This window comes from Neolamprologus brichardi, chromosome 5 (assembly GCF_056152115.1).
Source record: "Neolamprologus brichardi isolate AB-2024 chromosome 5, ASM5615211v1, whole genome shotgun sequence".
NCBI lineage: Eukaryota > Metazoa > Chordata > Actinopteri > Cichliformes > Cichlidae > Neolamprologus > Neolamprologus brichardi.
The window spans coordinates 24,023,240-24,048,261 of record NC_142108.1 but is presented as its reverse complement, the minus strand read 5'-3'; the positions used below and the strand labels follow the sequence as shown (position 1 = coordinate 24,048,261).

General features: G+C 39.1%; 1 protein-coding gene across 1 annotated transcript in view; it reads left to right on the top strand.

Annotated features, from left to right (window-relative positions):
• The window catches only part of stab1 (stabilin 1), a 170,758-nt gene that overhangs the window by 132,483 nt on the left and 13,253 nt on the right, over positions 1-25,022 (top strand). The window contains exons 63-68 of the mRNA XM_087840890.1: positions 1,275-1,440; positions 1,761-1,867; positions 7,346-7,465; positions 8,058-8,192; positions 9,611-9,715; positions 24,666-24,815. Of these exons, the coding sequence (XP_087697016.1) occupies positions 1,275-1,440; positions 1,761-1,867; positions 7,346-7,465; positions 8,058-8,192; positions 9,611-9,715; positions 24,666-24,815 (783 nt within the window). The remainder of the gene's footprint in view (positions 1-1,274; positions 1,441-1,760; positions 1,868-7,345; positions 7,466-8,057; positions 8,193-9,610; positions 9,716-24,665; positions 24,816-25,022) is intronic.

Genomic DNA, 25,022 nt, shown 5'->3' with positions numbered 1-25,022 from the left:
AAAAATGTCACGGCGCTCTCAAACTCATTGAGTAGCATGCCACATTTTTCAGGAGCTCTGCAGGTACTACAGTTTTTTAACACTGAATGACACACTAAAAATCACCTGCACGGCCAATAGAAAAGCTTCTTCACTTCAGCTGTATTAGAACCTGAACTGTGAGCAGTGCATGGTAACTGTGAGACGTTATCAGATGGCAGATGTTGTCCATGGCTGTGGTCAGATAATCTGTTTTATTTTAAAAGGCCCCTAACTGAGTGAAGTGACCAGGAAGTATCTGCCATAATGGTAGTTGTTGAATTCTTCAGATATTGAGGAAAGATGGTTCAAATGGGAAGAAGATAATGATGCTGCACAGTTCAAAGTGACACACTAGGAAAAAGAAACTTTGTACCTTTGTGGGACCTTATGCAACTTATGAAGTTGCTGCGTTGTGTGATTTATTTAAATGTTAAGAATAAATAAAGATAAAACTGAATTAAAGGTTCAGTATACTTCAACCTTGCATTAGTTGTGTGTTGATTGTAAGCATTGCTGTGTTTCCAGCCTTTAGGATTATTAATAACTTGGCATCAGTCACAGAAAACATTAACAAACGCTGGAGTTACATTGACCATCTCTCTAGCAGGAAGAGAAAATACAAGCTGACAATTTGACATGTCAGCTAAAGCCAGAGTGACTGTCTGTGGGTTTTGTGGTATTATTAACTGCTGTTCTGAATATTGCTAAGCTGGAGTCTTGGACTTCTGCATTTGGATCTTTACTCCCACATTTCCTGACAGTGACATCGTATCATTTCATTTTATAAGCTGCCTTTGCCTTTTTCTTTCTAATTTCAGCTTTGAAAAGATACATTCTTTGTTTACCATTTGTGTGAAATAACATGGTATGGACACATGGGGTGTTAAGATGTGCCTTTTGTAGTTCATCTTCAGGATGTTGTAGTTTTAACGCAGCACACTCATGCCAGCAACAAGTCCAAGTCCTCCTTCACACTTTCACTCGACCTCATGACAGTTTCCATCAAGGTAAAGTGCTTAGGAAAAGAGGAGGGAACTTTCTGGATTTTTACCCCACAAGCCAAGGTGCCCTTTAACTGATTCACAGACAGCAGGAAGAACGTTAGATTAATCACAAGCAGGATGTGAGTTTTCAGTTTTCTTGTGATATTTAAGATATTACCAGTCACTTCAGGAGATTTTAGTTTAGTTTTAGTTCAAGGCAGAAATGTAAATCAAGCTTTATCTCAAGACTTTTTTCCCTGGCCCTGACAGCTCGGGATGCATCTGTGTGTGGCTGGCTGGCTGGACGGGGGGAAGGCGGGATACCCGACCCGCTACCCCTCGGTCGCGTGTGGAGACAACCACGTGGGTCTCGTATTGTACAAAGAACCCATGGACCAGAGCAGCAAGTATGACGCCTACTGCTACAGGCTCAGAGGTGAATCTGTGTGTGTGTGTGGACAGAAGCAGGTCCTCCCTGATCTGTACTCCCACTTTAATGTGTTGTTTACTTTGCATTGGACTTTAATGCTGTGGCTCTGTGAGCCATGCTATCTTCAATGATTCATAAAACAGCGGATAATGAGGTAAAAAGCATAAAGCACAGCCGCGTAAAACAGTCATTCTGAGTCCTGGGCTGGAGTGTGTTAACCTTGAGTCACAGCATTGGCTCATGTACATGCTTAACTCAAGGTGAACATACTGAGCTGATTGAACGTTCAGCTCACAGTTTATAAAAAAATATTTTTGTGTGTGCAGATGTCTCATGTGCGTGCCCTCCTGATTACGTTGGAAATGGAGATTTCTGTAATGGCGTCCTGACCAGCGTCCTCGCAACGTACAGCAACATCTCCATCTTTTACAAGGTGAGTGTTTTGGGTTGAGGAGACGAACGCTCTCTCTGGTTTGAAGATTAGGCTTCAAAACGTCTGATAAAGTTGGATCACTGACCCAGATGCTTCTCTTAGTTATAGCTTTAGCTGTCGGTTCAGGCTGTTGGAGTCTCTCTCTATTCCTCTTGTCTCCTCTTTGCTCCATCCATCCCACAGCTGCTACCCATTAGATGTCTGTCCCTCCCCGAGCCTGCTTCTTATGGAGGTCTCTACATGTTAAAGAAAAATGAAGGAAAGACATGGGTTATAATTTGCTAACAAAAATTCATACTGAGAGTAATACTGCATTATTGAAGTAATATTGAAAGTATTTATTCAGTACTTAACTATGATGCCCAGCTCATAGCGTCTGTTAAAAGTTTCTAGTAAACTATTAACCAGCTAGCTAGACTCACAAACCAGAATCATGAATAAAAACACTATTTTCTGTTGACTAATGTCACCTTAGCTGATGTTTATCGCCCAAAAAGGAGCTCCATAGATCGTCTTTATGACAAATATAAGCACCTAAAATGTTAATGTAGCCACTGTTAATTGTGCGTTAGCACCTTTTTAACAATCAGGGTCTCAAAATCTATCATTGAAACTGGCTCAGTTTTGTAGTTGTAAGCTGCTGCTGTCTGTATTGGGGCTCCACGTGGAAAAGAGCAGCCAAAGTAACTGCAAACATTGATTGTGAGTCTTCACAAAGATGGAAAACGATACAGGAAGATGGTGCCTAAACTAAAATCAGTGGAGGCACGGCAGCAGGAGTAATCAGGAGGTACAGAACGAGCCAAAGTGCCTCTAATCAGAGCCCCAGGAGTGGCCCTGCTAAAATGACTCCACTAACAGCATGCTACTCGATCAGTCTGCAGCTCTGAAAAACACACGGGCTGCTGCTTCAGACCTGGCAGCTATCGCTGGAAAGCAGAGTTTCTGTGACAACTCAGTGCCCACTGTCATTCAGTAATGAAGACAGAAAAAAACTTTCAGCACATTTCAAAGAGACCAAAGTGAGTCACCAGTCAACTGTCTCAAGCTGCGTTGCCGGCATGATTAAATCTTTTTCATTTCTATTTTTAAAGGATTTCAGGGTCAATAAAAACTAATCTGAATTCATCATTTAATGATTTCTATAGAGCTTTAATAGATCTATAGACATCCAAGGGAACATCTAATAAGTCAAGGCTCAGTTTAAACACATTAAAAAAAGTCATGTGAGAGGAAATATGTTCAGCTCAGTTATGAAAAATTAAAGTTGGTTGAAAATTGTGTGTTTTGTGTCACAGAAGGAAAAAACTTCAGCTGTGTTTCTCTGATGAGGGAGAGGTACCCAACTTGAACATTTTCATCTTTTAAACACTAAGTTTAGAAACTCTAACTTTAACCCTGTAACACTAAGTGTTTTTGGCACCTCAGAAGTGTTATTGCTTTAACAGTAACGTTACTATATGTTTTTGTTTAAGATGAACTTTAAAATTGATAAATTGTTTCAATTGTCAGAAGGTTCAATAAACACTCCAGTTAAAAGAAAAAAAATTCTGGCCATTTTTTTTGTGTTTTAGGTTTTACAGGATTAAATGAAATACATTTAATTGTCAGATAACATTTGGTCCTTATTTATTTATTTTTTAATCTTTCGTTTTTGCTTTCCCGTCTTTTGAATTTCAACCAGCTACCCCCAGTACAGTTTATACAATATATGCAAGAGCTTAGATGGAAAAAGGGAGAAGTCTCTCCCAGCTCTAACTGCTCCTCAACCTTCTGGATGTCGATCCTGCTGCCTCTGAAGGCATGCTTGCCAGTCAAACCCGTTATCAGCAGCTCTTCCCTAAATCTGTGTACTTGGTAACTAAACTTGGTCCCAAGGGATCTGTTATTTTTTTAGGCTAGAGTCACTTGTAAGACCCTTTGAGGGATGTTAATAATGTGTAATAAAACACAGGTTTTCACCTTTACTGTTTCACCAAATGTTAAAAAGTTAATCTCCACAAGGTAAACATTTTTAATGCAGGATATTCATCTGATATTCATCAAATCATCTTGAATGTATAATCTGAAACATCAAAAATGAGCAGAGGAAAAGCCTAAAAATATAAACCCAATTTGTGAGTCCACAGTTGATCCCTCTGCTGTCTCTGCCGAAATTCCCAACTGTGAAATCTTAGATCTGATCTTCTGTTCTGCTAATCTCACAGGAGACAAAGAGAAGAACAACTCCTCTCTCTCCTCCCTCACTTTGATGACCGTATCATACAACTATGACATTTATATTATTTAACTCACCCCATTTTGCTTTTCTCTCTTTCTCTCTCTCTCTCTCTCTGACCTTGCGCATACATGATTCAAAGCAACACTAAAACCACATTTTCTTATTTTCTATGTTGTACTTTAACATGATCTATCATGAACTCCATAAAACATGAATATATTTTCCTTTATGTCTCATTCAGATTATGCTATTTTACTTCAACAGGATTTATCATCAGCTCAATGTCACGACTATCCATTTCATCATTTCATTACTTCTTTTATTAAATCATACATGTTAAAGTCAGACATTCTCTGAATATTTGCTTAGTTATTCTGACTAAAGGCTGTTTCTCCTTCAGACAAGATCTGGGCTTTGCAATGTTTACACTCTTCATTGGCACAAAAAAATCACAGCACAGAAGTGCACACACACACATCACAGTAAGAGGTTAGGACTCAGGTATTAGAAGCATTTAATTCTAATGATTATATTCTCATTTAACTATTTGTGATCATAATTTAAGGAAATCTGTATCATTTTAATGTTCTGAGATGTCTCTTTGTCTATGGACAGAGAGGAAATTACTTCATGCTGAAACTCACCTGGATAAGCTCCAGGCTACCTTTCAAAATAAAAATAAACAGACATTAAACTCTTGTTCATTGTTCATCATAAATTCTTTCACTTACACCTACCGTTGTGAATATTTTCCTAACGAGTGAAATAAAAAACATTTAGTAGTTTTCTAAAGGACTGTGAGATTTTAAGAAAACAGATGTGTCACCTGCTGAAGATAATGAGCTCTGGAAGAAGTCCAGTTAATGAGAAGAGAAGGCAGCTGCTTCCAGCTGATCAACACAGAGGCTCAGTGTCAACTGATCCACCTCAAAAAAAGATGTAGGAGGATTCAGTTCAGGAATGTGGCGCTCCACAAAGCTACAGATCTCCTCCGGTCTTGTAATTACAGAGAAACTGTCAAAAGTTAAAGCTTAGGACATATTTATAAAGTTTTTTATATATATATTTATTCTATTTTGCTTAAAGCTGTTTTCTGCTCACAACACAAAACCTGACCACGGCCTTTTCTACTCTTCTGGCTTCCTGTCAGTTTCAAGTCTTGTCATCTCTTCCGCCCCATGCGCCCTTTAACCTTTTCATCAACAAGGAATTCGTCTTTTTCTGTTTAAAACACAAGTGGGAATTTGGCGTCTTCTGGCAGAACATTTATAACACAAAGGATCAAGAGCCTCCAGGGGCTAATGAATGTAACTTTCATGCCCATTTCCATAGCAATGTTGTATTAGATTAGTTTTCAGGTCTCAATAATACCAAGATTCAGTTCAATTCAACTTTATTTATATAGCAGCAGTTCCCAACAACAGCTTTATACTGTAAGGTAAAGATCCAGTCATAGGACCTGGCGTCCACATATGTCATATGTGGACATCACATTTTGGGTTATTCAGACCAAAATACTCAATTTTACTCTACAAGCACCTGATATCCACTTACAAGGACATTATACTGCTACTGTTCTATCAAACTTTTAAACAAATTTCCTTATATGTGGCTCTCATTTTTCTTAGAAACAAAATTAGGTTAAAAAAAAATCTGGTAATTCTTTGTTTTTACATTCATCGGGTCCCAATCAGCCCAAATATCAAAGAGAAATTAAAAATGCATGCCGTCAAAGAGTTCGGGTCTTAGGAGGATAAAGAAAAAATACAATAATCACACAAACCCTTTGAAAGCAGTGCTTGGCAATAGTGGGAACGAACGTTTAACAGGAAGAGGCCTCCAGCAGAACCAAGTTCAGGAGGGAGCAGCCAATTAAGGGTCACGTGATCCAGTCCTAACTATAAGCTTCATCAGAAAGGAACGTTTTAAACCTAATCTTAAAGCAGGCGAGCCTAATAGCTGAAAACTCTGCCTCCTATTCTGCTGTACAGAACCACAGCTAAGCCTTTTGATTCATTTTTAAAAAAAAAAAACTTTTCAGTTGAAACTATAAAACATTAGGTAAATGGAGTTAGCACCAGAGATTTCTGAATGATTCACCCCAGGAAAACCTACTATTACTCAGAGTTCACTACACTATTTGTAAACTAGTTAACTCTGAGCATGTCACTTTTATGACGTATAATTTATGCAGTTATACTTTTTAAGAGTTCATAGAATATGACTGGTTACATTTTACCAATTTTTTGTTTTATATGTTTAAAAACAAATATATATGAGGAAAGAGAGACGGTGGTGAGGTGAGCAGTAGGGTGAAATGGGGTCAAGGTGGTGGTGGGATTACATGGGGGATCAGCTCTGAGAGCCGTAATGGACAATATGACAGATGAAGTCAGGCAGGAGTCTCCTGGGACTATAATGTTTGCAGACGACACTGTGATCTGTAGTCAGAGTAGGGAGCAGGTAGAGACCCTGGAGAGGTGGAGGGAGATGAATCAGTCAGTAGAAGGAAGACAGAATACATGTGTGTGAATTAGTGGGAGACAGGGGTAGCAGTGAAGCTGCAAGGAGTTGAAGGTAGATCAGTTTAAACACAAGGTTGACCATCTAAAACAGTGTATAAGAGGCATTGTGGAGACGAGTGTCAGGAGTGACTTGTGACAGAATGGGAAGGCCTGCAAGATGGTAGTGAGATCTGCTGTGATGTATGGTCTGGAGACAAACATACATCACAGCACTGACAAAAACGACAAGAGGTCCAGGACCCCCTGTCTGGAGGCAGAGCTGAAGATGCTAAGGTGCTAAGATTTTCATTCAGAGTGACGAGAATGGACAAGATTAGAAACAGTCTTGTCCATTCTCGTGGACAAGATGTGGAGGAGGATGTGGTTGGTGGTGAGGATGCTAGAGATAGGGTGAGATGGAGGCAGATGATCCGCCAAAAGAAGGACAACAACCAGGACAGCTCTCTCTGTCCTGGTCGTTGTGTCCTTGGGCAAGACACTTTACCCTACCGCCTACTGGTGATGGCCAGAGGGGCTGATGGTGTGATATGGCAGCCTCGCTTCTGTCAGTCTGCCCCAGGGCAGCTGTGGCTACAACTGTACCTTGCCTTCACCAGTGTGTGAATGTGAGAGTGAATGAATAGTGGCATTGTAAAACGCTTTGGGTGCCTTGAAAAGCACTATATAAATGCAATCCATTATTATTATTATCCATTATAAATTGAAAAAAGTCACTGTCCTTTCTCTTTGCAGATGTTGTTGGAGTACAGTGGCACGTCCTCGGAGGGCAGTCAACTTGTCAAGTTTCTTTCTCACAGGAAGGCTGAAGTCACGCTGTTTGTCCCTCATAACACCGGCTTTGCTCCAAATCAGGTGAAATAAATAACATAACGCTTCAGTAAATGCTTATCATTTCTTAGATTAATTAGGGCTGTCAAATATAAGCAACTTTGTGAAACTTTGAGAGTAGTATTTGAAAGCATTTGTTTTATTCACCATGTTTAAAGTTAAAACCATAAGGAAATTAAAAGCATTTGTTGCCATATTCATATTAGTACAAATGGTTGAGAGAATCAACTTTTAATTGTTTCTTATTAAATGTATTAAATGGCAGTGAGTTGTGACCAGTGTTGGTCAAGTTACTTGAAAAAAGTTACAAGTAACGCGTTACTGCCCATCTCTGATCTGCACACAGCTGTTGTCACGAACATCACACTCGCTTACGTCACTGTCATGAGACATTCTCGCAAGAAAATCACGGTTTTAGTAACGCAGTAACGCAGCGTTCCTACGGGAAAGTAACGGTAATCTAATTACCGTTTTTGCAATAGTAATCCCTTACTTTACTCGTTACTTGAAAAAAGTAATCGGATTACAGTAACGCGTTACAAGTAACGCGTTACTGCCCATCTCTGGTTGTGACACAGCTGTCAGTGAACTCAGTTTCTGTTTTGTTTGTGTATAGTCTTTGTCTGGAAGAGACCTGGAGTATCACATCTCAGCCAATCAGAGCAGATGGCCATTTAAGGAGCTGAATCATCAGACGGTCATCACATCGAGGCTCGGGTTCAACCTGACTGTTACTCAGGGCAACAATGAGGTCAGAGGACACACACACACAGAGTTCCTCCAGTTTTAGTTGACAAAATATAATTTTGCTGACAAAAATGATTGATAAACTAAATTAACACTGGTTTAATATCAACATGGTGAAAATCCAATACAAAATATGAAAAAATAGCATCACTATTGTTGAAAAGTAATCAGATACAGTTACTGAGAGAAAGAGCTGATGAGAGTACCTGTAAGTTACAAAAATGAAACACCTTTGTATTTATTTTGCACATTTGCTATATTGTACATATCCCTGTTCCTTTTGTTTTGGCACAAGAAAAAAAATCACAAACAAGAAAGTCACAAACACAGTTGGAGTGTTTTTGTCTCCTTCTGACAGCTAAAAACCAAACTGCACTTGTGGATCGTATCCAGAGGTTCATGTTCACTCAGGTCAGCCAGCGAGATGGAGGCTGGCTGTGGAAGCGGAAGTGTTCGTGTTATTTTGTGTTGGGAGTGATAATAAATGTCTTTCAAAGCTTTGCTTTGCATTTTGAAGTGCGGCCAAGTAAGCACAGCTCCACAAACTCTGGTGGTGTGCCAGACGTGCTGTGGTAGAGAATAATGCTGATTTTATAGCTCCGTAACCACAGCTGCTTTTGGCTAAACCTCTCACTGTGCTTGTTCATTCTTACTCTCACTGGAATGAACAAGCTTGCTGCTGCTGCTTATGTGATGGAGGAGATGCTACAAAGTTCACTATGCAATGAGATAAAGTCAACACACTGAGGGAACATGGTGTGTTTTATTTTTGGTGACACAAAGGTACTTAAACAACTTACCTTTTTCACAAACTAACATTACAAATTACTTCTTAATTGCAAAATGTGGTGAATTACTTGAACTCATTGCATAGTGAGTTCATCTCGTCCAGTACCTAACCAGCTTGTTAATTTCCCTCTCGGTGGAAGCTTAACTAGAAGGTAGCCTGCTAGTATACTGGTGGTTCATCACAGTCTGGAGTAGAGATTATTAGCATATCAGACACTTATATAAAGGCTGTCTTCTCCACCATCACTTTAGCTGTCACTGCCCTGCTCATTGAAGACTGGAGACATTCTACAATGCAGGCCTTGTAGATGGTGTGTTAGTTTGCTTAAGCAGTTTGCTTTACATAATTTCCTCAGGGATTAATAAAGTATTCCATATGATATATAAATACCCCCCCCCCCCCCCACACACACACACACACACACACTGTCTCAATTATTCCACCATGCCACATGCTACAACAAGGTCTTCATGTGAGACACACGCACACACACACATACACACCACCTCCACCACCACAGATGGAAGTTTTTTTTGTATGCATCATCTCAAAAGCATTGACATTCTTATAGCTAAGCAAATGAACTTAAAATGTACTGCCATGTTTATTGTGGTTGATTTTCGATCCCTCAGAGCTCTAAACTAGTGAATGAGAGGTTGCTGCTGGAGTGGGACATTCCTGCCATAAATGGGATCATCCACATCATCGAGGCCCCGCTGACAGCACCTCCCCCACCGGTGAGTAAAGATGATTTAATGCAGAACAGCTGACGCCTGCAGCATCAGCTGCTCAGCACGCCTGCACACTTGTGAACGGGCATGTGTCACATGTTCACGTGGTTTACAACGTCATGAATCAGCATGACTTCAGCTTTTCACACAATGCCAAAAAATTTGCTTCGTTAACTTTGTATGGTGAAAATGGAAAGCTAACGTTGCTCAGTTTGTCATATTTAAGGTTGCTAGTTGATTTAACTTGTCTTCTCAAACTAAACCCACACAGGGAACTGTATACAGCGAGAACTGTGTATGATGGAAAGTAAGGAGTAAACGAGGATTAATAAGTCATCAGCTTTTGTTTAATTAAACTAAACAAAAATATACATATAAACATATTTCCTTTTAAAACTGAATTAACTACTAGATGAAAATCAGGTGCCAAATTAAAAACTTTAATCACAAAGCTTTTTTAAAGAGGCAATTAAAAAATTCCTCTGGTTGTCAGGACAAAAGTCTATGCCACTTTGGATTTTTCCTTCGGCTTTTGAAAAGACTTGAAAGGATTCACACGTTGGCTGATGGGATCTTTTATGACTTAATTACAGAGTGTGTGAATGACTTTCAAGTTAGGCCATGTCCACACTAATATGTTTTCGTTTGAAAATGCATCTTTTTCTCTCCATTTTGGCCTTCCGTCCACACTGAGATGGTCTCAGTGTGGACAGCAAAAACTGAGACCTTTTGAAAACAATGACACATTTTAGTCATGTGATGCAGTCAAGTGACCAATTAAACTAAGATAGCGGAGGGCATTATACAGCAGTTGTTTTGTTTGCTCTGAATTTTGACAGCCCTATTAAAGATTAATATCAGTCTGTACATGCTCCACATAGCTTTTCTTCAAATTCTTTAATTCTCACTCGCTTTTGCAACCTTGTACTTTTGTGTTACTCGCAGCAATAACTCCACCTCATTGTTAGTCCATTTAAAAAACTCGGTGGTTTCCTCGACATTTTGCCGCAACGTTTCAAAGAGCTGGAAAGTAAATGAACGGCAGACAGAAATGAGGCAGGTTGAATCGTCTTGCTTTTCATGCATGTGTAGTACTGGAACATAAGCGTTTGCGGCTTTTTCAATGTGGATGAACAACAATGTGAAAACGATAGTGTGGACGCAGAGTGTTTTCAGACATATACACCTATTTCAAATTTATCGGGGCTGGTGTAGACGTAGCCTCAGTGACTTTCTAGATCACCATGAGCAGCATGCCAAGGGTTGCTGTCCTCTGTGCTAGGCGTTAAATACCTGAGACAGTTTTCCTTTCAGAAAATTAAGCACGACTGTTTTAAGTTGGGGTGCTGTGCAGTTGATGGAATAAGTGTGAGTTGGTGGTAGCATCGTTAAAATCTTAACTTAAACATGCTAAGATTGTTTAGGTCTTAGAACTGAAAATATCATTTGAGTGTGAAAGATTTTGGACGAGGTTAAATTACACTTCGTCCCTCTCGTGTGTGTGTGGTATGTGTGGAATGAAGTTCGGGTCTTTTCCCAGAGGTCTGAGAGTTTGAGGGTTCAGGTATCTTGGCTTTTCCTGGGACTGCGCTCTTCATGGAAAGAGACCTCTGATGCTGGGCTGGAGTCACTCTTCCATTTTGGGGATTACAGCCCCCAAAATGGGGCTCCTTCCCTTAAGCTCATTAACCATCACTATGTCTGGTCAGCTGCTTGTCTGCCTGGAACTTGAATTCCTACAGGACCTTATCCCTGTTATTGTCAACCATATTTAGTGGTGGTGCGGAAGTTGAGGACTTGTGTGGTACAGATGTTTCTGTACACTCTACCAGCCAAATCATTGTGCCTGTCAGTGTACATGGACTCAGTGCTTGACTGTCTCCAGGACACCTTTGCATAACTTGCAACATGAGTTCTACTGGCTGTCGCCCAGTTTAGTTCTTGTGTAATTTTGCATATCTCAGACTTTCTTCCCTGTTTCTTCTTGCCACTGAAACCATTTCTGATGACGCTTCACCGAACAGTAATGGGTCAAATGAAGGGGCAGATGCATCTCTCAGATCCTGTGTCACGTCTGAATGTTTTTTAAGGGCATGACTTTCAGATACACAGAGACTGTTACCAGTAGTGCACACCAGTGCACACCGCTGAGATAAGTTTTCACTTTTGAGCTCTTTGGGAATCACCTTGTTGATGCAAAAAAATCTCATTTTCATCAAACTGTTTTATTGTTGCCTTTTTTTCATTTTTTTTAAGAAGTTATAATAAATGGTGTGTTTTTATGAAAGGTAAACAAGACTACTGTACTATACTATAGTATTTAGTACTATACTAATATACTACTCTACAACACTGTCACTTAACTCTAACAACACCACTATTATGGCCTTGTGTTCGACATGAGGACATCCTTGAAACCAACTCTCTGCATGTCCAGCTTCAATACATTCATGAACCTCGTCTAAGGTCTTCATCTTCCTCCATCTTCAACATCCTTTATTTAGTTTATCCACTGTCACTGTCCTGCACATGTCAAAATTGTCTCGACACTCATATCTAATCTTATTCATCCTAGTCCTCGCAATGAAAATCTTACCATCTTCAGCTCCTCCACCTCCAGCTCGGCCTCCTGTCTTTTTCTCTACCATGTTGTAAACCTTCTCTTTTACTCTTACAGCCTGAGGTGGCCATATTAAGGGTTCAGTGCTAGGACCAATTCTATTTACATTATACATGCTTCCCTTAGGCAGTATCATTAGAAGACATAGCATACATTTTCACTGCTATGCAGATGACACCCAGCTCTATCTGTCCATGAAGCCAGATAACACACACTAGTTAGTTAAACTGCAGGAATGTCTTAAAGACATAAAGACCTGGATGGCCGCTAACTTTCTGCTTCTTAATTCAGATAAAACTGAGGTTATTGTACTCGGCCCTGAAAATCTTAGAAATATGGTATCTAACCAGATTCTTACTCTGGATGGCATTACCTTGGCCTCCAGTAACGCTGTGAGGAACCTTGGTGTGATTTTTGACCAGGATATGTCCTTCAACGCACATATTAAACAAATATGTAAGACCGCTTTCTTCCATTTGCGCAACATCTCTAAAATTAGAAATATCCTGTCTCAGAGTGACGCTGAAAAACTAGTTCATGCATTTATTACTTCCAGGCTGGACTACTGCAATTCATTATTATCAGGATGTCCTAAAAACTCACAGAAAAGCCTTCAGCTAATCCAAAATGCTGCAGCAAGAGTACTGACAGGGACTAGAAAGAGAGAGCAGATTTCTCCTGTTTTGGCTTCCCTTCATTGGCTTCCTGTTAAATCCAGAATTGAATTCAAAATCCTGCTTCTCACATACAAGGTCTTAAATAATCAGGCCCCATATCACCCTATTAGAGCACTTCGCTCTCGCTCTGCAGGCCTACTTGTTGTTCCTAGAGTATTTAAAAGTAGAATGGGAGGCAGCCTTCAGTTTTCAGGCCCCTCTTCTGTGGAACCAGCTTCCAGTTTGGATTCGGGAGACAGACACTATCTCTACTTTTAAGATTAGGCTTAAAACTTTCCTTTGCTAAAGCATATAGTTAGGGCTGGACCAGGTGACCATGAATCCTCCCTTAGTTATGCTGCAATAGACGTAGGCTGCCGGGGATTCCCATGATGCATTGAGTTTTTCTTTTCCAGTCACCTTTCTCACTCACTATGTGTTAATAGACCTCTCAGTCGCAGCAGATGGCCCCACCCCTCCCTGAGCCTGGTTCTGCTGGAGGTTTCTTCCTGTTAAAAGGGAGTTTTTCCTTCCCACTGTCGCCAAAGTGCTTGCTCATAGGGGATCATATGATTGTTGGGTTTTTCTCTGTATCTATTAATCTACTGTACAATATAAAGCGCCTTGAGGCGACGTTTGTTGTGATTTGGCGCTATATAAATAAAACTGAATTGAATTGAATCAAGGATATCCTACTGTTTAATGTGAGCATTGGTCATGATAACAGTATATATATATGACAAGGAAGCTCAATAGGCCCAGTTTAACAGCAGAAGTGCTAAATCCTCCTGCTCTCAGAGTGTAAAGAAACATTTTGCTGCACAGAAGAAACAGTTTTTCACTCTATTGCTTGTTAAAAGTGCGATGAGGCGCTTGCTGTATCGGGAAGAGCTGCAGTTCTAACCATAGCCACCAGGAGGCACCACCACAACCTCCCCCTCTGTTGTGCAGCGCCTCCTGATAGGCTGCCATGTGTTGTTTCTGGGGGGGTAGTCGCAGAGAGCAGATGGCTGTGTTTAGTTTCTTGGAACAGGTTCCAGGAAATGAAGATTCAATCTGCTGCATTTTCTGTCAGATAACATCAGAGCTCTGATCAATATTCATGATGTGGGACTCAAATTATGACGACTAGGTCACAATAGAATCATTTGATGGAACCTCTGGCAAAATAACAGCTATTTAATCACCCAAAATCCACAGTTTAAATCCACTTCTCCACATACTGACTGTGGGCCGAGGTGGTTTCACACTCTCTCATCTCAGATCTTTCGCATGTGCTCAACTTTGACAGTGAAAAAAATGGAACAGGTTAAAGTCAACCTATTAGGCAAATTTCCAGTTCCATAGTTTGATTCTTGGGCTTTACAAGAGTAACTGTGATTTCAGTTCAAAATAATAGTCGTTTATCTTACACTGAGCCTTGGTGCAGCCAATCAGTTTGTCCTCTGTCTGAAGCAAGTTGGTTTAGCTCTTCTCCCTTTACGGTAACATTGTTCTGAATTGCTGGAGGCAAAACAAGGAGACAATAGGGAGACAGAATGCACACGAAAACAAAGGCAGACACAGGAAATATAGCAGAAAGCAAGAACGTAGAAATACAAGGAAGGAACTACAGGAAAAACAAGACACACAGCTGAGAAAGGGGAGTGAATATGTTCTTTTCAAAAATCCATATTTCTGCTCTTGGGCTTTAATAGATTATCTTGGGATGATTTAGAGTTAAAAAAAAATTTCATCTTATGGTGAGTCTTAGTGGAGCCCTTCAGTTAACCGTCTGTCTAAAACAAGGTGTTTCAGCTTGTCTCTTCTCTTCTTCCTCTCTGCTCCCTTTAAGGGTCAACACAGCAGATCACATGCCTTCCTTTGACCTTATCCCTAACATGCTCCTCTGTCATACCAGCTCTCTGCAACATCTCCCCTTATTTTATGGTATTATTATAATGTGTATTAAAACCACAATATGGATATTTCTTCTTCTTTTTTTTTTTTTTAAATATTGCGATTATTGTCTTAGTCCTCATGTATCATATTCTGGGTGTTGATATGGCGCCCTAGTGCTGGTGAAAGGACCTGTTTTTACTTTAAGTCAACTTTCTTCTGAATGGCTGGTTTGGACAGCAGGTGGGTGGGGGTTCTGTTATCCCCTTCCTTTGACATAATGCATATCCCAGAGTAAACAAAAGATCAGTATAGATCCATTGAAGCCTGAGCTTTTGGTTCACACAGATCTCATTATTTGAAACTTTTGCCACCTTAAACACTTGAAATGAAGGCAGCTGGACTTCTTTTTGGTTAACCTCTCATATGAGATGTTTCTTCAGATGTCTCAAGTTTTAAGCCCTTAGTTGTTTTGCCTCACTATAATTATGTGAACTGTTAATGGTGACATGAGTCACTGTGTGAATCTGTTAGGAGACATCGACTCATGTGAGTTGTGAACATCCAGTGTTAGGGTCATTATCATTACTCAACAAAAAGTAATGTATTACACATTACTCATTACTTTTCTTAAAATAATACAGTTTGTTAATTACTCCCTGGAGAGAGTAATTTGTTACATTATTTCTTTGTCTAAATTCTCCTTACTCCATAAAATGATCTGAAATGTATTCTCTCATAATTAACACAAAATCAACAACACAAAGCAAAGTTGAAAATGAGCCCAAAGAGACTTCAAAGCGATCACCACAGTGATTCTACTGTAGAAACATGAACAGTTAGAAAGCAGAGACTGCAACCTGACTGTTCATCAGTTTGCTATCTGTTGAAGGCTCTGGGTGCTGTGCTCGGATCCACATACTCTCGGCTTTAATATCACTCTGCTTTCGGTTAATTTTGCATTAGCATGCTGTCTGTGCAGATGTTTGCAAAAAGGCAAAGCTGTCTTATTTTTGTCCTGGACGCAGTTTGCATTTCACCATCACGCCATGTCTTTTTGTGGAAAAAATGAATACAAGTACTGTCCATATCTTCACTCCCGAAAAGACACTCTACCATTTTTGTCCTGCATGCAATCAAATCAGCTGATTGTAACATGAGTGCACAAAAAGAAAAAAATGTATTTTGAATTTAGGTGCAGTGTAGGTGACTGATTGCTGGTGTCATAGGCTACCACCTTTTTTCAGTGATGATCTGTCCTTGGGCAAGACACGTTACCCTACCGCCTACTGGTGTTGGCCAGAGGGGCCGATGGCGCGATATGGCAGCCTTGCTTCTGTCAGTCTGCCCCAGGGCAGCTGTGGCTACAACTGTAGCTTGCCTCCACCAGTGTGTGAATGCGAGAGTGAATGAATAGTGGCATTGTAAAGCACTTTGGGTGCCTTGAAAAGCGCTATATAAATCCAATCCATTATTATTATTATTATTATTATCTCCAAGGGTAAAATAGAAGACATAGTACCTGTGAATAGTGCTAATATAAACCTGTACAGCCTAAGAATGGCAGCTGAAAAAAGATACCGTCTTAAGTAACAAGAAGCAGGTTCAGTACGTCATCACTTAGCTAACAAGTTGTTTTATAGGGTGGTCCAACCTGTTTCGCCCAACTAATGAGCAGCTGCACCTTTTGTCAACTCATTATCTGGGATTATGCACAAATTTTAAATGTGATTCAGATATTCCACACTAAGAAATACAGGTGAGCTTCCGTTTTATGCCTGCTATTTTCGGGAATTCAGGTAGAGAAAGGTTCTATTTTTTTAATTCTACATGATGAGAGCTAGCTGTGCAAAAGAAGGGCTGAGTCAAGTCATACATTTTAAAACAATTTTTTTTAAAAAAGGCACAATTTGTGTGTATGTATATGTATATGTATATGCATGTATATATATGTGTATATATGTGTGTATGTATGTATATTGTCAGGGTTTCTGGGTCGTTGACCCAGTATTTTCAGTTCACGTTCACAGTTTATCTACTGCCTGTTCCACTTCCTGTTTTATTGTGTTAGCCTTAGTCTGTGTGCATTATGTTCAGTCCTCTTCCCATTTATCATTAGTTCATTATGTTCAGCTGTTCACCCACCTGTCTCCAATCGTTGTTGTACTGTTATCGCTACGTGTTGGATACACTGTGTATGTTAACGCAGGTCAACAGCAAGCCAAACTCAATTTTCATGAGCCAGGAAACTGAGCGTCTTGCTCCTTTATTACAGTCTTCTCGACAGCTTACAATCTTTTACAACTGTGGCTTGAATAGCTCAATGAAAGTGTTGAGTGAAACTAAAAAATAAACCAGAAAATAAAATATCCTTTAGCTCTTTGACATTTTGAAATAAATGCACAAAAGAAATAGTTAGTGACAGAAAACATGTATCAAAGTTAGTCTTAGCTGCTAAGTAATGATAAACAGTAGTTTTAACAATCCTCTGATATGCAAATTAGATCGCTAGCATCATTGCTATGTTAATAGACCATGCTCTAAGCAAAATCCGCTTCTGGGATAAGGCTAATTCCTGGCACAAACACATTCACAAAAACGATCTCTAAATCAGCTGTTATAAACATATAAAACAAACCAGAACATGTAATAAACTTACAGCCATTGCTTTCGATGGTGTATATAAAGATTCAGGTCACAGAAGAAGAAGTTTAAACACAGGTAGCCAGGTTTTCTGTACAATGCTTTTTCCCAACTGACTGCAGCGTCTGCTTCTCACAATGCATTGCGAACACAGATTACTCCTTCACAATAAGATACAGAAAAACTAATGCTGACTGTATAGAACATATTTTTTAACTAAATGACTCTCTTTTTTAACATAAATTACCACAGATGAAATATGACATTTTATCACTAAATTATTATGAACCATTTTTTAATCTTTTACTTGGGACAGAACAGTTGTCATTACTAGTCATGTATTTAAGCCCTCTCTTCCCTTCAGCCCTTGTCATGTCATTGATGTTATGTTGTCGTTTCCGCCTGCGTTCAGTCAGCCAGCCATTCAGTCAGTCAGTCGTCCAGCCAGCCATTTCCTACCTCTGTTCTGTTTGTTCACTCCATCGCAATAAACACCAACCTTCACCTACCTACCTGTGAGTCCAGCGTTTGGGTCCTCCTTCTCATCCATTCAGCAACCCCTGACAGAATGACACTGACATATATATGACTAGATGGTACACCCGTTTGTTTATTTTCGATTACTTGTTTATTTCGGTTTTTTTGTGTTCTCATAGGTTGTTTTATCTTATGTTCCTTATTAAATAATAATAATAATAAAAAAAGAAAATTAAAAAAAGGCACAATTTAATTAATTTGAGGCAGTAAATTATTCAAATGTGTTTTTAAAGGTTTAAAACCATCACTGCCTGCTGGCATAAACACGGCTGCAGCTGCAGATTCCTAAATATCTGCTGAATAGAACACTTTTTTATTTTAAGCATATTCCCAAGTGTAAGAGTAGAGACACTGTGGAGCCTCAGGGATTAACCGAAAACAGGCTGTTTTTTTTATGGTATCCTCCTCTGAGCATGGTCAGGTTATCGTACATCTACAGAAGGTCGCTGAATTCTCAGAAACACTAGAAACCATCAGGCATATACTGAAGTCTGAATCACAGCTTTGAGTCAGGCAAAAACAACTAACCACACTCAAGTGCAGCAGATCAGTGTCAAATATCATAAAATGGCTTTTATTCTAGAGACTTTTTTCTGCCAGAGCTACAAATCCTGATCACAAGGAGATTCACATTATACACAAAACCTGCTGTTTTTGTTTGAACCAGTGAAAATTCACCTGCAAACTGAGTAAGGGATGGACTCTAAGAGGTGCTTAACTCTGTAAATAAACCTGCTGAAAATGGGCTTGAAAGTGCCTGCAAGCTGCAAACAACCTACTGCACAACATTGTGTAGATGATAGATTCTCCATTCAGAAGGTTTATATTCTAGCCTTTGAATAATGAATACCACTCCCACCCCATACACATAAAAAATAAGATACAGAAACACTGGGATAAGATATCTGCCAATAATGAGTATCAGTCCAATACCAGTATTAAGTAAATAAGCTTTATACTACTTAAAAATAAATGTAAATAGTGACATTAAATGAAGCTGAACTGTTAACAGAACAAATAGATGAAAAATGAGAGGAAAATGATCAAGAGTTAGTTAGCCAGTCTGTGGGGTGTTTTTGAGTGCTTCAGTGTTCGTTTCATGTGCAGACAGTGACGTCCCCACAGCTTCATACCATTAATACCAGCAGTGAGGATGGGACTACTTACTGCAGTATTCATGCAGGTGTTAGCCTTAGACGAAGCCTTCTGGTCAGCACTGGAGGAGAAGTAAAAACCAGGGGCACAAAAATCAATGTTTTTCTTTTTTTCCAGAAACTTTCCTCTTTTCAGACTGTTGCAACATCTCCTCATGTATAAGCTGCTAGCCTTTAAGCTTCTGTATTGATATATTATTAAAACGGTGGTAAAAATCCAACGCACTCGTAAAAGCTTGTTTTCACTCCGGCTGCAGTGGCAGCACCACCAGCACAAAGTCACAAAAATTGCATCTCAACTTTTTTGTTATATACACTTTAACATGGCTGGTCATGCCAAAACAACATCAATGCACAGGCTGTGTCAGTGGATATGGTATCACTTCTGCTATTCAGCACTATTCACAAATGCAAGAATAGTGAGCGCTCAAAACTTACAAATATGCACGTATTAAACAAAATTATTTACTTCCAGTGCCATTTGGAGACTCCAGAATTTGTTCTGTTCAGATTGGACAATCTGCTGATGTCTTTTCTGGTACTTCATATTTCCTCAATCCATGCTAAAGTTAAATGAATATGACATTTTTGTAACTGAGAACTTCATGTTAAAAAGTATACTACAGGTTTCATTTTGCATTATTGTGAAATTCAACTATATAACTTGAAATTGTCACTAGTTTCCTTTTCCAATGTGAAGTTCTATATTAGTTTGTTCTCAAATGTGGGTCTTTGCAGAACTGCTTGAATTGGGTTTTTTTTTTCATAATTTATGTATCCAATACTCAAAGACACTTTAAAATTGTGAAAAAACTCAGAAAAAACAATCTGCAAGTTAGTCAATATATTTTTAAAAAAAAATATGTCTTGAAAAGTATTTAATATATGAAGCTGAAATATCACAGAATTGTTAAAATTTTGGACCATAAAATTTTTAAACTGGAGTTGGACAAGTAGAAAATGTTCTGAAAATTAAATTATTTGAGATGGAACGACCCGGTGGAAAGCATTAATTAAGATAGAACTCTACTTTGTACATTATGAATGAGCTGGTATCTTTAGCTGCTGAAGCAGATTATAAAGTAGTGCAACTAGCAATAACGTTTGCAAGCAAGAAGTGAAGCGGGCTAGGATTAACTCATCTGGCAGTCTTTTATTTTTACTGGTAACAGACTTTGTAAAGTTGGAAGAATAATCACAGATTCAAGCTTTAAGCAGGTAAAATGAAATGTCAAAATGAAGCTCCAGCCACATTTTTTATTAAAACAAGCTGTTTTCTGGGGTGGACAAACAGTGTGCAGGGGCCATCTAAAAAGTGCAAAATTCAAAAAATGAAGATTCTTCAATTCTACATTTCCCTGGTGTAGTTTAGTTACCTAAATCCCTTGACACATCACTGGTTTCCTGTTAATTATACTATGAACGTTAGTTTTCACCCTAAAAAACACTCCCACCCCTCAAGAATAAATGAAATGAAATAAAACCCAGTTTTGCTAACACCAGGTTGAGATCAGTGCAGCAGAAGCTAATGTTTTATGAAGTTTGGAATCAAACTCTGAACACAGGATCCTACTGTTCTTTTATCAGCTTCTCCCTTTGGGGTGCGCCCAAAAATACTTTACAACTGCTGACACCTGCCAAGCTGGTTTTTGTAACTTGGCGCACAAAGCACGGCCAGTTTGCAGGTGTTCTTTACCATCACTTCAATGATCTATCGCTCCGGAAGCTTAGAGATTATTAGATGACAGTGATGGAGATGCTGCAACAGTATTGACGCTGTTTTGTTTTTACTTTTGGACACTTATCCTGCATTAGAAGGCTGCAATGAGTCCAGTGTGCTTAAATTATCAGTATAAATGATTATGGCACACTTGTTATGTGTGGCAACCAATGCTGTAGCCATAAACAAGGCTTAATGTTGTGTAACCCAGTTGAGCTGGGTTATTTTCTCCCAGTTCAGCCTCTGCATGACATAATATTTCTTTAATGCTGCAGATTATGCAAAAATTGATTGAAGAAAAAGGGACTAGATCTGATGATATTTTAAATAATAGGGTTCTTTCAGACTATTATGTGCTAACAGCATAAGGTATTTTTAAAGCAGAGCCCTCACTGTCCTCTACAGAGAGATAAATTAGGGGTTGCGTGAATCCTTAATGTTGTTTGACTAATAGGTGTTTAAGTCTTTATATGGTAAGTCTATTAGAATCAAAGTGTTTGGTTATCCCAGTTTGACCTGTAGCAGTTTCTGATGTTTGTTGTGATGTGCAATGCTGCCATAGCAGAAATCAGTGCATGGTGAACGATGGGCTGTCCAGAGTAACAGCGTGAACTCTGATAAATCTTCACATGCTCACAGTCTTAATACACTCTCTGGCATTTAGTGGAAATACATCAAACAGATACCACAACATGATGGTTAGATCGGGACAGATTTGCTACTCTCTCTACAGTTATTTTAATACCTGCTGAGTCATCTTAATCCGTCCTTAATAAAGGATGAACAGCTGGACTGTGTGTTGTTGTTTTTTTGCTTGTTTGTTTGTTCCTCTTCATTTATTTACTCTCTTTCCCTCTTCGCCCCTATTCATCTTTTCCCCATCCCAAAAGTTTTCTTGTCTTTATTTAGCTATGTTTTTCCTTCCTTCCTTCCTTGTTTTAGTATACGCTTCATATTGTATATCTTTTGTTTTACTTCCTGTCTTTGTCTTCTTACCTCACTGCTTCCCTGATTTTTCTGCACTGTTTATAAATGTGTATTTATAGTCCTGTCTCTCAATATCTGTTTTTGTTCTTCCATCTGTGCTTTCTTAATTTTGTTGAAATTACATATTAAAACCCTTTTTCTTTCTGTAACCATGCCTCCAGTGTTCAGACTTTGGGTGCCACTTTTTCCTTAGTCTTCAGATAGGTGACCAAAATTAGTCCCTCCTCCAGGAGAACCATGGGACCCAACCAGAACATGAGGCTGTCCCAGTAGCCTGTATCACCACTTTGCGGTGATGGAGGATGTAGTCAGTTATAATACAGATTACTTCCCACAATATGGTATCTGTTTTAGCTGTCACATCATGTTCTAGCTCAAGTTAGTAATCCTTTAGTATAGAAGATGTGTTGAGGAACCTCAATGAGAAAAACCACTGCCTTGGAACATTTATCAGAGATACTAGGTCTGCATTGGAGCGGAGGGTCGGGTCAACAAAGATAGAGGGGGTTTTGGATAAAGGTGCCTCTCTGCCAACAGCTCCATTTGTGGCATTCAGAGGAAGCTAAGAGATATCCCCACTGTTTGACAGGACGTTTCCCATAATGGGATGCTTCTTGCTGTATGGTTTGACTTTTCTTATCACCATTATCTCTTCAAGTAGCTCAGAGAAAACAGGCAACAAATGCTTAGCCATCTTCTATTATTACTTCTGTGTTACTTAGATGTAACACATTATTATTTTCAGTGTTTCTGATATTTATTTAGACTCTCTCTTCAATTGATCTTTCTGAGTTAAGTTCAAATAATTACTTCTTTCAAATCATCAATCTGTCTATTAGACCTCATTCTTAGAAGACTCCTCAAAGAAGTCCTACCATTAAGTAATTCTTCGATCTTAAATATGATCAATCTATTTCTATTAAAATGTTAGATACCACAGGCCTTTAAGGTGGCAGTAATTAAATCATTACTTAAAGAGCCATTACTTGGCCCAACAGTGTTGTCTAGTTACAAGACAATCTGAAACCTTCCTATATCTCAAAAATTCTTTAAAAAGTAGTTGCAAAACAGCTAACAGATTATCTGCAGAGGAATGGCTTATTTGAAGAGTTTCAGTCAGGCTTCAGAGCTCATCACAGCACAGAAACAGCTTTACTGAAGGTTACAAATGATCTTCTTATGGCCTCTGACAGTGGACTCATGTCTGTTCTTGTTCTGCATTTTACTAAAAAGATTTGAACCTACCTCAGGTATTAAATGTACTTTGCAGCAGTGGTTACTTCTATTTAATAGACTCCAGTTTATTTAAGTACATTGGGAATCTTCTTCACACACTAAGGTTAATTATACAGTCCAACAGACTTCATTGGTATGCAGATGATACCTTCTTTTATCTGCCAGATGACACACAGGAATGTCTTCAAGACATAAAGACCTGGATAGCCTCTAATTTCCTGCTTCTAAATTCAGATAAAACTGAGGTTAATTTAGTCAGCCCTAAAAATCTTAGAAATATAGTATCTAACCAGATACTGAGTGAATCAGGTGATCCTCCCGGGTTATGTTGCAATAGATCTAGATTGGCTTCCCAGTGTTTCTTCTTCACTATTTACTCTTTGTGTGTTTATACACCACTCTCCATTTGATTATTAGTTGTTATTAATGTCTGGCTCTCTTTTGCAGTATGCCTTTTATTGTGTCTTCCTCCTTCCTCTCGTCGCCCCCTCCGTAAGCCTGGTTCTGCTGGAGGTTTCTTTGGTTAAAAAGGATGTTTTTTCCTTTTTATTATTGCCAAGTGCTTGCTCATCGGGGGTTGTCTGAATGTTGAGGTTTTCTCTGTATTATTGTGGGGTTATTACCTTACAACATAATGCACATTGAGTTAACTGCTGTCATGATTTGACACTACATAAATAAAACAGAATTTAATCAAAGAATTTCAAGCAGGGATTCAAATAAATCATTATTATATACTCGCAACAAACAAGGTTACAAAAACAAAGAGGTGCACAGCCGGCTGAAACAACACCAAAACGATGCTTGTGCCAGTGGATGTGACATCTCCTTTGTTGTACATTGCCATTTGCTAAGGTGAGAAAGCTAGCAAAATGGGCCACAAGAGTTTAGGCGGTTTGTTAACAAGTTACTGAAAATGTTGTTGCCAATTTTCAGATAATTAACTTCTCAGTGGGTTATGTTTTAGTGTTTGCTCATCTCTTATCTCCAGCATGAGTTGCTCAGGAGAAAAGGTTACTAATGTGGAATTGCCAATGAGAATAAGTGGAAGAGACAGATGGTTGGATAGATCGATGGCTCGATGGATGGTCCTAAAAACTTGGGTTTTAATATGATGTCACTTTGCTAACAGGTGTTGCTCTACTGGAGAACACCAGAAATGACTACACAGATATTTTCAGATAACTAATTTATGTTGAAACCAGCAATACACAAACACTGAAAAGCTCTAATGTATGGGGACCTATTCAACAACTTCAGTGTGAACCAACATAGTGTTTGTGTAATGAGTCAATGTGCGACCTTCACAATAACTGAAATCCTTGTGCTTTAATCCATCAATTAAATTTTTTATCATCCTCTGGGAAAATGAAGCTGGTCGTGATGACCCAGCAGAATCACGTCACCATGGCAACAGTGGAGCAAAGTGTTGTCATAGTGATTAGAGCTAAACAGAAGTGTGTGTGTGGTGAGGATTAGATGGTTTATTTTACTGATTCTTGTCTTTTCCTCACATCCTCTGCAGAGCTACCATGACACTTCCCGAGGCCACACCCACTCAAGCACAACAGTGACGGCCATCTTGGTGACGTTGATGTTGGTGTGTGCACTGGCTGCACTCGGCTGCTATGTCTTCAAACACAAGACTGATGCCTTCCGCTTCCACTACTTCAGAGTGAGACACACACACACTGCTCCTTGTTGTCCTGGTTACAGTATTTTTATTTTTTACATTTTTGCCTCATTAGCTGCATGTGATTCATAGATTATTTCCCCACCAGAATTACTTATAACTAAGTCCCTCTAGAGCTATGTTGTCCCACTTGATTTGGTAACACCTCTGGGCAGTTATTTTGAAGCTCCAGTTTAAATGAATGGGGAG